At 32.6% G+C, this 12,700-nt stretch overlaps 2 protein-coding genes and 1 non-coding gene across 6 annotated transcripts; 1 reads left to right on the top strand and 2 right to left on the bottom strand.

Moving 5' to 3' along the window:
• Positions 1–74, bottom strand: TRNAR-UCG (transfer RNA arginine (anticodon UCG)). The gene has a single exon. It is a non-coding gene; the product is annotated as a tRNA-Arg (tRNA).
• Positions 75–2,710: 2,636 nt separating this feature from the next.
• Positions 2,711–7,218, top strand: LOC107408527 (uncharacterized). The gene is made up of 3 exons (XM_016015926.4): positions 2,711–2,902; positions 3,839–4,191; positions 4,483–7,218. Exons 2-3 carry the CDS (start codon positions 3,848–3,850, stop codon positions 6,857–6,859), a joined length of 2,721 nt encoding a protein of 906 aa, XP_015871412.1. The 5' UTR covers positions 2,711–2,902; positions 3,839–3,847; the 3' UTR covers positions 6,860–7,218.
• A 1,001-nt stretch (positions 7,219–8,219) lies between these two features.
• LOC125420689 (uncharacterized) lies at positions 8,220–12,086 on the bottom strand. Of its 4 annotated transcripts, none has more exons than XM_048467463.2 (4): positions 11,658–12,086; positions 10,421–10,464; positions 9,991–10,300; positions 8,220–9,029 (listed from the first exon to the last, which is right to left on the bottom strand). In XM_048467463.2, exons 1-4 carry the CDS (start codon positions 11,731–11,733, stop codon positions 8,734–8,736), a joined length of 726 nt encoding a protein of 241 aa, XP_048323420.1. In that variant the 5' UTR covers positions 11,734–12,086; the 3' UTR covers positions 8,220–8,733. The 4 variants fall into 4 exon arrangements, with proteins under 4 accessions (XP_048323420.1, XP_048323421.1, XP_048323423.1 ...); XM_048467464.2 differs by having other exon boundaries at positions 9,991–10,291; XM_048467466.2 differs by lacking the exon at positions 11,658–12,086 and adding an exon at positions 11,407–11,611 and having other exon boundaries at positions 9,991–10,291.
• Between the last annotated feature and the right edge of the window lie 614 nt (positions 12,087–12,700).

Below are 12,700 nucleotides of genomic sequence, written 5' to 3'. Positions count from 1 at the left end.
CGACCACAGTGGGAGTCGAACCCACGACCTTTTGATCCGAAGTCAAACGCGCTAATCCACTGCGCTATGCGGTCGTCTTGTGTTATTTTGTCCACAGTTACTTATTTATTTCCTAATAATTAAATCAGGCAGGCACCTCATCACATTTTATTTATTTATTTTTATATCCAATGGGGATTTTAAATCGGATATTTGAGGGAAAAAGGATTCCATTATTGGGATGTCCTTGCATGATGGACACATAAATATCTCTTATTAATATTTTACCCTATAATATTAGCAAATATATTAAAAATTTACTTATATTAATAAAGATTATGTTTTTCTTCTTATTAAAAATAAGGGATTTGAGTCCAAATAGTCCCTAAATTATACGGAGATTTTTATATTTCGGTTTTTAAACTTTTATTTTTTGACACTTATGTCTTTTTCTTCTTTTTTTTTTTTTCACCTTTCTATATTATCCATTCGAAAACCTAGTTGAATGTGGATCTCAATTTGGATCAACCAAATTGTGGCATATTAATTTTTTTTAATCAAATGATTATAGTAATTCCATGTTATCATTATTATTTTGGAAATAAACCATTAATTATTGATGGATACTAATGTTCTTATGCAAGTTAGAATTATAAATAAATTGATAAAATGTCTATCCATAATTAAATTGTTAATTTTAATTTCTTTAGAGAAAAAAAACAATTGCATAACAAAATAATACATAATATATTTTCATGATAATTATCTTTTAATAGTATTTATAATTAAAAATAAAATTAAAGCATATATATGCTTCCTAATTCAAGTTGTAAAAATTCTTAGTCAAATTCTTACATAAAAAACAAATATAAACAACCAGAAAACATAATAAAAAAATAATAATAAAAAAAAGAAAGAAAGAAAGAAAGAAAAAGATATCCCGTTTTCAAAAGTATGCTCAATAAGCACAAATTATGTCTTGTTTGTTTTTGGCGGCTGCATGCCATGTGCAACTCACATATGTAGTGGGGAGAGGGGCAATATTATTATTTTCGAAAAAATATTAGTACCAATGCCACTTAATTATGCCAAAAGTTGCAAATTGCCCTTCAAGCAAAAAAAAAAAAAAAAAAAAAGGTTGCAAATTGCCCATTAAAGAAAAAAATAATAATTAAAAAGTATACAAAAAATTTTGGAAGCCCAACAAAAATTCCTAGAAAATTTTTAAAGTTCAAAACAAATTTGAGTCTCAAAAAATTTTTCAAACCATAAAAACTCAAAAACAATTGTAATTTGTTTTTTTTGAAGTCTATAAAAATGCACTTAAAAAATTCAATAAGCTTTCAAAATAGCTTCATAAATTGTACTTTAATACATTTTAAATTGAAATTAATATAATTTAATCTCAATCATATGAGACAGTAATCGAGTTCAAAATCAAAAATTAAACAAAGTCAAACTTGTAACAAATTGAAAAATTAAAAATTTAAATTGTAAAATTTCAAATTGAAGATATCAAATTATAACTATTCACTAAAAATCTGCTCTAGCAACGCAAATACTTATTCCTGTTTGTTTTTATTGGTGGGTATCACTTGACTCACATGGGCAGTGGGTCATTTTGAAAAAACTTTTGCACCAATGTTTCTTTAATTATGATTAAATTTCAAACTGCCTCCTTAACTTTAGGAAAATTTGAGAAATATCATTAAAAAAAATTAAATCCTAAAAAATTATCAAAAATAAAATTCAAAGCCCTTTTTAGGTCAAGAAATCCCCGAATCAAAGCTCCATAAAATTTGAGAAGTTTCAATTTTTTTTTTCTTTTTTTTTTCAAAACCGCTGAAAAATTTTGAACCTGTAAAATAATTCAATAAGTATTAAAAACATTTTGAAACTCTATAAACATTTTTTAAAGCCTCATAAATATTTTAGAGTCTCCAAAAATATTTAGAAGCCTCTAGAAGGTCCGCTAGTAAATAAATAAATTTTGAACTAATTTTTTAATTAAAAATATAATACGATTAGGCATTTATACCTTGTATACACTTTAGAGATCTTAATCTTTTTTAAGCCAAATTTATGGTGCTTAAAAGAAATTATATATGTGCCTTAAAGCACCGAGGGAAAGTACTTTATATGATGGTAAATGCCATATCATGGGTATAATTTTCCATTATAATATATAGCACAAACTGAACATTCTATAGTTTTATTCAAACAGAAGCATATGAACTCTGCAAAAAAAAAAAAATTGCAATCAAACAAAAGCATATGGACGCTACTAAACAAAATTTTTATCAGATATTCGATGATGAATGGCTTTTTATATCATCCTATATATTTAAAAATTATATAAAAATTAACATTATTTAAATTTAAAAAATATAAATATACAGTTAATTATAAAATTATTTTTTAAATATATAAAAACTATCTCTATTATTATTAATTAATTATTTATTTTATTTATTTATTTTTTAAAATAATTAATTTTTTTTAAAAAAATAAAATATCTAATAAACTTTTTAAAATTAAAAGATCAGCTTCTGTTGAGACTGATCTATTGAAAATATTTTTTTTAATTAGATTATTATTATTATTATTATTATTATTATTTTATTTATAATATGACAAAAAGTATCAAGCAGTTAAAAGAAACATTCAAAATCTGCACCGTCATGCATCATATCAGCTTCCCCTGATACCACGCAATCAGAATTTTCAGTAAATTGCAAGAGCACCCCTCTGGAATTTCTACTTGTTCCTACTCGGCCCCATTTTTTCACACTTACTTTTCAATCTGACCCTTGCCCTCTACAACTTGTATAGTCGGAATCGACTCTCTTTTTTCACTATTTCCGAAAGGCCCCTAAATCTAGAATTTTCTCTCCATCTAAAAAGCTCTGCACCTTCTTTCCTGGTAAGTGGTAATCCTTTTCGTTCTCCCTCCTCTACATGCTTATAGCCATAGTTTTTTTATTGCCCAACTCTCCAAAAGCTTTCCACTTTTTCTCTCTCCGTCTCTCACAAGCGCAAATACACACACGGAACGATACCCGATATTAGTCTTACTACAATAGGCTTGTTTATAATGTAAAAACTTGGTCTTTGGCTTTTGGGTTCATGGGGTTCTATAAAAATTCTTACTTTTGTTAATTGGATTTGCTCATTGAACCATCATAGAGGTGGGGTTTGTTGATTTTGTTATTCAACTGTTCTATGTTGACCCACCATGAAATATTCAGACCCATCAACGCTTTGACATCATTCTGTTACAAAGATGGCACTAACCTTCTTTTCTGGCACTCAAATGTCAAGTAGTGCTGCACAGTTCAGTGTATTAATGATCTCTACTAGTTTGGGAAATGTTCGGTTTTCCATCTTACTGAATTCTTCCAATATGCTGCAAACGTTTTGGATTTCTCAAATTTTTTTTTCATTACATGCATAAACGGTTCCTGTTCTAGGACATAGACATTCACAAGTTATGTATTTTCATGGCGAGATATGAGTTTATATGAGGAATGAAATTGGAAATAAAAAATGATTTCACTATGCAAGTTTCCATTGGTTGAAATTACATTTAGTACAAAAGTTGAACTGATGTTAATTCTGGAGATGATGGTGGATTCCATCTTTGATTGTGAAAAATTTTGAGCTTCATATCCTGTTAGAACAGATAAGCAGATTCAATTTCATTTGAATTATATAACTAGATAAATGCATTTTGAAAGTCAATTATGGCACAGATGATAATACCATTTAAGTATTTTGAAGAGTTTTAAAGAATGGCTGGATGAATTTGTACTATAAATGGTTCTTCGTTTGCTAACTCTTTTGTGTGAAATGTCTGAAGTTCTTTCTGATGGCGAGGACAAAGCTTATTCTAATATGTCAGTCACTTGGTGAATTTGTCACAAATGACGATGGATCCTTGTCGTATACTGGGGGAGAAGCTCATGCTGTAGATATCAATCGTGAAACTCTATTTGATCATCTAAAGTTAAAATTAGCTGAATTATGGAAATTCGAATATAAATCATTGTCCCTCAAGTATTTTCTTCCAGGAAATAGGCATACTCTCATAACTTTGTCTAGTGATAAAGATCTGAAGAGGATGTATGGTTTCCATGAAAATTCTGTAACTGCTGATGTTTTTGTCATGGGAAGAGCACGTTCTGATGATGAAGCATTAAACTTGCATAGAAGGTATATATTCCTTTCGTTTTTAGTTGTATCTTTCTCATAAACAATATAGTTGCTATAGTTTCCTCTTCATCTTTTTTGGATGTTTCTTGTTGAGAATGATCATTGGTTGTTATTTTTTGATAATCACTGTACAACATGTTGTCATTGCCATCAGAAAGAAGGTTTCGAATTTTCAATATTACCATTTCAACACCATCTGTACTCTAATTTGAAACACTGTGAGTCTGTGACTGGTGAATGCAGCAATTTTGAGTTGCATTAAGTCACATTAATAATCTTTTTCAATTGCAGGCAACGTGGAATCAAACTAGCTGAAACTGTTAAACCTCTTGCAGTCTCCACAACCATTGCTACCACATTTCATGCTGCTAATGCTCCTATTGCGTTCATGAACTCAAATACAATATCTGGTGATGCTAATCCCTCAGCTGATCCATATACTACCACTGTTGTTCCAGTTGTGCCCTTGTCTCTTCCTGTATCAACACCAGGTGACTCTGTCATACCTGACAAAGCAACTGCTCAAAGCCTCAATGTATTGCCAAATGTCTCAAAGCTCTTGCCTGCCTGTACCGCCACAGATGATGTGGTTTTCCCCAGTCCCACTCCAAGTGGTTCTACTGCAGTTGTCACTGACCCAAATTCCCGCTGCTCAACCATAATTGATAATGATCTGGATTCTAGCCCTGCTGATACCGTGAAGAAACGGAGACGAACTGCATCATGGAAAATTAAAGCAAATTGTACCCTTGTTCCTGTTCCTGAAAAAGATGAGGGTAAAAGGAAAACTACACCTAGGAAAAAGAATATCTTAAATTGCAGTACTGCAATAGCAACCGAAGAGGCAGGGCAGAGACAAGATAGTATACCTTGTACAGATAGTTCTAGTGATTACTCTATTATGGCCAGAACTAATGATATTCCACCAGAAAAGTTAGTTGCATTGTGGAAAGATGGGATCACCGGTGTAGGTCAGGAATTCAAAAGTGTTTATGAATTTCGTGATGCCCTGCAGAAATTTGCCATTGCTCATCGTTTTATGTACAAGCTAAAAAAGAATGACACCAATCGTGCAAGTGGCAGATGTATAGCAGAAGGATGTTCTTGGAGAATTCATGCTTCATGGGATTCATCTACACGATCATTTAGGATAAAAAATATGAACAAATCACATACATGTGAAGGGAAATCCTGGAAGTCTGTTCATCCAACAAAGAATTGGTTGGTAAGTATCATAAAAGATAGATTACGGGATAGCCCACATCACAAACCAAAGGAAATTGCCAGTGGCATTCTTCATGATTTTGGGATTGAGCTAAACTATACACAAGTATGGCGCGGCATTGAGGATGCCAGGGAGCAACTTCAGGGTTCATATAAGGAGTCATATAATCAGTTGCCTTGGTTTTGTGAGAACTTGGCCGAGGCAAATCCAGGTAGCAAAATCGAGCTTTTCACTGGTGATGACAAAAGATTTGAGCGTCTCTTCATATCCTTTCATGCATCCATGCATGGTTTTCAATATGGTTGCCGCCCTATACTTTTTCTTGATGCTACATCTTTGAAATCAAAATACCATGAGACTCTGTTGACAGCAACTTCAGTGGATGGAGATGATGGTTTTTTTCCGGTTGCATTTGCTATTGTAGATACTGAGAACCACAATAATTGGAATTGGTTTTTGAAGCAATTGAAATCTATGGTAGCAACTCCACCAGCACCCATTACTTTTGTGTCAGACAGAGAGAAAACGTTAGAGAACTTGGTGCTTGAGGTATTTGAGAATGCTCACCATGGTTACGCTATTTACAACCTTTTGGAGAACTTCAAGAAAAACTTGAAGGGTCCATTCCATGGAGATGGAAAGGGCTCTTTGCCTGGAAGCTTTGTGGCTGTTGCACATGCAGCCCGGATGGATGCATTTAAAATGCACATGGAGCAAATCAAACGAGTTTCTTCTAAAGCCTACGATTGGGTATTACAAATTGAACCAAAACATTGGACAAATGCATTTTTTAAGGGTGAACACTACAACCATGTTACGAAAAATGTCATGGAGTCGTACACCAGCTGGATAGAGGAAGTGAGAGAGTTACCGATTATACAGAAGGTAGAAATGCTAAGATGTAAAATAATGGAGTTATCAAAGACACGCCGAATGAGTTCAAGTAAATGGACTTCAAGACTGACTCCGTCTAAGGAGGAAAAACTGGTAAAAGAAACTAATAAAGCATTTGGTCTTAAAGTGTTATTTTCATCCGAAACCCTATTTGAGGTTCATGACGATTCCATTAATGTTGTGGATATTGATAAGTGGAATTGTAGTTGTCTTGGGTGGAAAGCAACTGAGCTTCCTTGCAGCCATGCTATTGCTGTCTTCAACAGCACTGGTAGGAATGTTTATGATTACTGTTCAAGATACTGCAGTGTTGATAATTTCCATTTAACATATGCTGAATCCATAAACCCCGTATTGGCTGTTTTTAATCCTTTGACTAATGGAAAAGCTGGTTTGGAGGATATGAATGTACTTCCTCCTTTGACCTCCCGTCCACCAAGTCAACTCAAGAAGAAGGAGACCAAACCCGGAGTGGCCAGAAGAGCAGTTTATTGTACTAGGTGCAAGGAAGCAGGGCATAATAAAGCTACATGCAAGGCAACCCTATAGATCTCTGGAGTTTTCTCTGCATTTTTACTGTATAGCTATCCAACTTTTTTTTTTTTTTTTTTTTTTTGGAGGGTAATTTCAAAATATCTCACTTGAATGTGCAGTGCAGTTGTCTATTTTATTTAGACAGATACTGTTGATTTTTTAAAATTCAGCCCCATAATTATGGGGAAAAAACACTCCATCTGGAAGTCCAAAATATGTCAATTTCTTGAATTGTTTATTTGGTTATTTTATTTAAGAAAGACATGAGCCTTACTGCCTATTTGTGGCTCTAGTCAACTAACGCACGACAAATGAATTTGCCTCTTCATAAGTGTGCCTTATAATACGAATTGAAAAGTATCTAAGTTGTCCCTCGTTGTTACTACTTGTATCTTGTTACAAAATCATTGACTTCGGTTTCAAAGTGTTTTAATATGAGCGCAGTCTGATATCAGACCAAGTTGAATGAACTATACGACACCTGATTTTTTTATTTTAACTTTGGAAAAAGCAGCTTTCATTCTTCCAAAAAGGAAAAACTTTATAATCAACCTAATACATGGATAATGTAGTGCAAAAACCCACTTATATTCGAACACTTAGGACATATCAGGTATTAGAAGTGGTTATGCTTGATGGAACAGTGGAATACCTATTAATAAGAATAAAAAAAGAAAAAAATAATTATTCTCATTTGATATTTTTGGTTATTTTATTAACTTCAATGTTTAGCCTTTATAAATATTTAAAAAAAAAACATTTATTAAAACTTAATTAAAGTTAAATTTTATAGTCATTTATGTAATTCTAGTATAAGATAATTAATTTAAATTCAACTAAATATAATAAAGATATTTATTCTTGAAAAGAATGAATAACAATTCAAACCTTTTAAAAGGAATAGTTTGTGAAATATATAGAACAAATATTTTTAAGGAATAGATATTCCTAAAATTAAAAATATACCATATATAGAAATAGCTATTTCTATGGAATAACTATTCTATTATGGTGCTCTCATAAAATCCATATGTTTTGGTTTGCTGCTACACAAAACTATGTAAACCGTTTAGTTTACTTTGCATGTAATAACTGGAAGCCACACAAGAGCCATAGCATAACCATTACATAAATACTTTCTTCAAAAAAATAAAATAAAAATTCAAGCCTGCTTAAAAAATTCCTTTTTAAGCCAGAGAGAAACAGAGGAAAAGAAAAAAAATCAGATTAAAAATCTACAAGTCTTATGCTCAAGTTCAAAAGGATTGTTGATGATATAAGATTTGCCTTCAAACCACTTGACATGAAAAAGCCATATTTCCAAATTCTCAACTGTACATGCTGAACAGTCTAATAATATAAAAAGCAAAGCAGGTCGAAAACATTTTTGCTTTGAAGTTATACTTTTTATGTCATTCTGTACATTCATGCAAATGTGCACAAAGCATGGATTTGGACATATACAAGTACAACAACATCATCTGTTTCCATGTCCTTCTCAAAGCGAGAAGCAACATGTTACAGAAGTTTTAAACCCATATGATATCCATGATTGCATAGTATATTTATGGCATCCGATACACTGCATTAACTAAGATTTGTTACATTAGTACTACACGAGATAAGTAGCTTCTCCTAATCTGCCTGCACTACTTTATTTTCTTCTTTCTAGCCTGAGTTCCAAATAATTGGATGCTTACTGTGTCAATTCTCTTTAGCAGGTTTAAAATTCGCAACGGACTCCAAAGCCCAAATCCTAACCTGTCAAACAGTCAGCTTAGCAAACGAGCTCCCTCTATTTCCTTCTAAGCTTTCCATGTAACTATGTCTCCATCTCAAAATAACCAGTAACATGGCATAGAGTCTACATCTATACAAACTACACTTCTCTAGTCATCAACCTTGGTTAATGAATCCAGACATAACGGGCAGGGTGGATCCCGTCTGTCCTCGAAGCTTGTTTTTTGCTCCAAACAGTCAGCATGATAAATATGACCACAAACTAAAACTGCCACGACAGAAAGTTCAGTAGAAGAGAGTGTACCACCAAGAAAAAAGGGCTTTCGTCTCAGTGGCTTCTGACAGATCCCACAAACCATTTTGACTAAATCGAGTGATGTTGCATCCATTACCAAGGAGCTAGACCTAATTCTCTCAGGCCTGCAAAATGCCTTTTCCCTATTTTCTTTGGGGAAAAGACAAAGAAGAAACCAAAGTCAAAAAATAAAAATAAAAATAAAAAACAAAAAAAGAGTATACTATACATATTAAAGTAGTCCAGAAACACAAGTTAAACTAAAATAGCAAATTCCCATAAACAGCTCTCATGAAACCCACCCAAAAAACACTCATGCTCAAGATCCAAGAGCTAAAAAAACTGAACTCAGGAGGTGGAATCTATAGTCATCTACATACAAAAAAGCAGCAACTCCCCTCTAGAATTTATATCCTACACTAAAAGGTTGATACATTAGCCCCATTCATCTGCCAAGTGAATTATTTGGGTTACAATTTGATGCAAGATGGAAACAACCTCTGAAAACTTATCAGAGAAGAGGAAAAACAGATTCTAAGGCCCAAACATTAATTTGGCATGATCTAGGACAAGATGGGCTTATTTGGGATCTTCAAGCATTTTAGTAGATTAATTTAGTTTCCTATTTTTAATTAGAGTATTTTATTATTTAATTAGGTTTCCTATTATTTTAGTTTCTTAATGTTATTAGTTTCCTTATTTAACTAGGTTTCCTATTATTTTAGTTTCCTAATGTTATTAGATGATTTTAATATAAATAGGGTTCTTTGTAATTCTTAGAAGAGTTAATCAATATTACAAGAATTTTATGAGATTATTTTCTCTGGTTTTGTGTGATGCAAAACAAACTTAGGTGTGATGCTAGGGTTTTGGGAGTGATTCCTAAAATCAATCTAGTGTGATACTAGAATCCTATCTATTTCTTTTCTATTTTCTTTCTTTCCCTATCTGTCCTACATCACAATTATTATAAAGTAACAAAAGTAAACATACAACCTATATCATGGTATAGGTACCTTCAGTATCAAACTTTCCTTTGAAAATAAAATTTTCACAAAACTAAACACTGTAAAGTGAAGAAAATTTTTTAAAGGAGGAAAAGAAATGGAACCTAATTGCCTTCCGAAATCTGAGTTGAATTGGGTAGCCAATTTCAAGGAGAATTTATCATCATGCAAAGCAGGACCTTTGCCACGAGAAGTTGATGCATTGGCAAGATTGGCCGAGTTACGTCTAGAGTATTGATGACCATAGTAATGACGAGAACGTTTTAGGAAAATCGATCGGCCCAGGGTCTGATGATGATGGGCAATAGAAGGATGCCCATTTCGCAGCTTCACAGCACCATCAGTAAGGTCCATCACAGATGAAAGAGGCTTTAGTTCACTAGAATCAATTGCATGTGAAGGTTTCTGCAAAAACTGAAATTAAAAAATTATGCAACTAGGATCCCTCCAATTTCTCACGGGAAATAAGAAAATATAAGAAAAAGACGCACTATATCTACTCAAATAATAATATTCTCTCTTTCTCCAACTAACCTCTTCTGATAATAATTCCATTCCTGAGGAGCATGGCATGGTGTCTGCAATATTCCAAGAAACAATTACCACAGACATCTCACCTACTTATAACAATTGCAATCATAATCATATGATAAACAACAACAAAAACCAATGCCCTTTCATCTTTTCTTAAAAAGCATTCGGCTCAGAAGCACATTAAGATTCTCAAATTGTTTCCTCTGAAGCCATAAATACGGACCATAAACACATAGGATGTAAAACATTTCACGTCCATTGCAATTCTCAAAACCAAATACCTTTTTACTAACCATGTAAAAGCTACAGGGACAAAAAGAAATGGTCCTACAACTCATAAATGAGTGCACAAATACTAAAAGTGAAGGATCAGTATAACACTGCCAAGAACATTAGCAAACAACACCAAGAAAGAGTAACATCAAAAAATATCCCAACTGAAGTCCGAACAAGAAGTGGACCAGTTTAGTTTTAACCTCAAAGAATTGCAAAATACACTGACCCGAGTAATCTGGCCACCTAGGTAGCAGGGGATGGGAAAGGGGTGGATCACCATTTCCCACATTTTCTATAAACAGACTGAATTCCACCATTTTTACATTTTTACAAAGGAAATGGATTATAGGCTTAGCGTCCTACCAACGGATAAATAGAAAAGATGATAACTTTTCTATAATCTCAGCTTCTTCACAGTAAAAGAATACAAGCATGCAAACCCCCTTTCACCCACCATATATTGATCAACAAGGTAACAATTCAGAAAGAAAAAGAAAACAAAACAAAAAGCAAATTACTAAGAGAGAGAAACCCAGAAATCACTAACACACCCAATAAAAAATAAAAATAAAGCCAATTACAGAAAAGAAACAGGTATAACATAACTTCATGAAAACAGGAACCCTAAATGAATTTTTATTTATTACTAAAAAAAAAAATAAAAAAAAATAACCCCAAAAAATATAAAATGGAAAATCGTCTTGCTATACCATGATTCGGCTAAATCACAAGTGGGGTCAGTATAATTCACACAATGTCCGAAGTATACTTAAACTTCAGCAAGATCAACATACTGCAAAGCCAAATTCGTTTTTTTTTTTTTTTTTTTTTCTTTTCTACCACTGCATTTTCCCGCGAAACAAACAGACGGAACAATTGGGTACCCAGGAAAAACAATTTTTTTAAAAAATAAATAAATATAAAAGCTAAGAAACCCAAAAAGAAAGGGTGGGGAACGTACCCGAAGAAGGAGGAGAAAAAGAAGAAATGGGAGGTTGGGTCTGATTGTGATCAGAGGGTCGTTTTCTCTTTCCCATAGTAAGCACAAAAATTTAAAAAAAAAAAAAAATTTAATATCCAAATTATCCCAATAGAGAAGGAAGGTCAAGGGTGGTGGCTGAGAATTGAGAGAAAAAGAGAATGCCAAATCCAATTCTTGGAGGGGGTTTTAGTGTTTTGATGATCTGTGGCTTTGCGGGGACTATGGCATTTCTTTGGTTTTACTTCAACGTACGGTCAGGACATAATATTCTCTCTCTCTCTCTCTATCTCTTCCCCTCGCTCTTTGCTTACACACTCTCTCTCTCTCTCACACACACACACACACAACAAGTGTTTGTATGTGTGCGCCAGAGACTGGTGTGAATCGAAAACGTGCGCAAGAGACGGTGCAGAAAGCCTTTTTTTTTTTCCTAGTTTCTTATATTATTTCTTTTACAACATTGGGACACTTCCACGTCATCTTCTTTCCTATGTAAAAGAGGCACGTGTAAATTTCCAGCAGCGACCGCTTTCGGTTTCATTTATTATTATTATTATTATTATTATTATTTGAATAGTGTTTTCTTTGTCTTTTCTTTATTTTATTTCATTATCATTGCCTGAAGAAAGATACTAGGATGTCCCGTGAAGAATTTTTCTTTCTTTCTTTCTTTCTTTCTATATTTAAAGAAAAAAAGATTCAACAGGAAATGGCAATTTTATCTTTGCACTGTAAATTTTAAAACTCTCTATTTCTTGTTATTGGCTCATTCCATTATAAATAAATAAATAAATATATATATATATATATATATATATTTGTTAATATTATATAGACCTATGAGATTTATTTCTATTTCAAATTGTATATAAAAGTTTGAAATAATTTTGACATACCCCCATACAGTTAACTTCTGTCAAAGACGTTTTTTCTCTCCTATATGGTAAGTTAAAAAGACATTAATACCTTTACAATTCAAAAATAATTTTTAATTACTAATATAGTTAGTATCTTTATTGCTA

The sequence above is a fragment of the Ziziphus jujuba genome, chromosome 1 (assembly GCF_031755915.1).
Source record: "Ziziphus jujuba cultivar Dongzao chromosome 1, ASM3175591v1".
NCBI lineage: Eukaryota > Viridiplantae > Streptophyta > Magnoliopsida > Rosales > Rhamnaceae > Ziziphus > Ziziphus jujuba.
The sequence above is the reverse complement of the archived record's forward strand: the minus strand, read 5'-3'. Positions and strand labels throughout refer to the sequence as shown.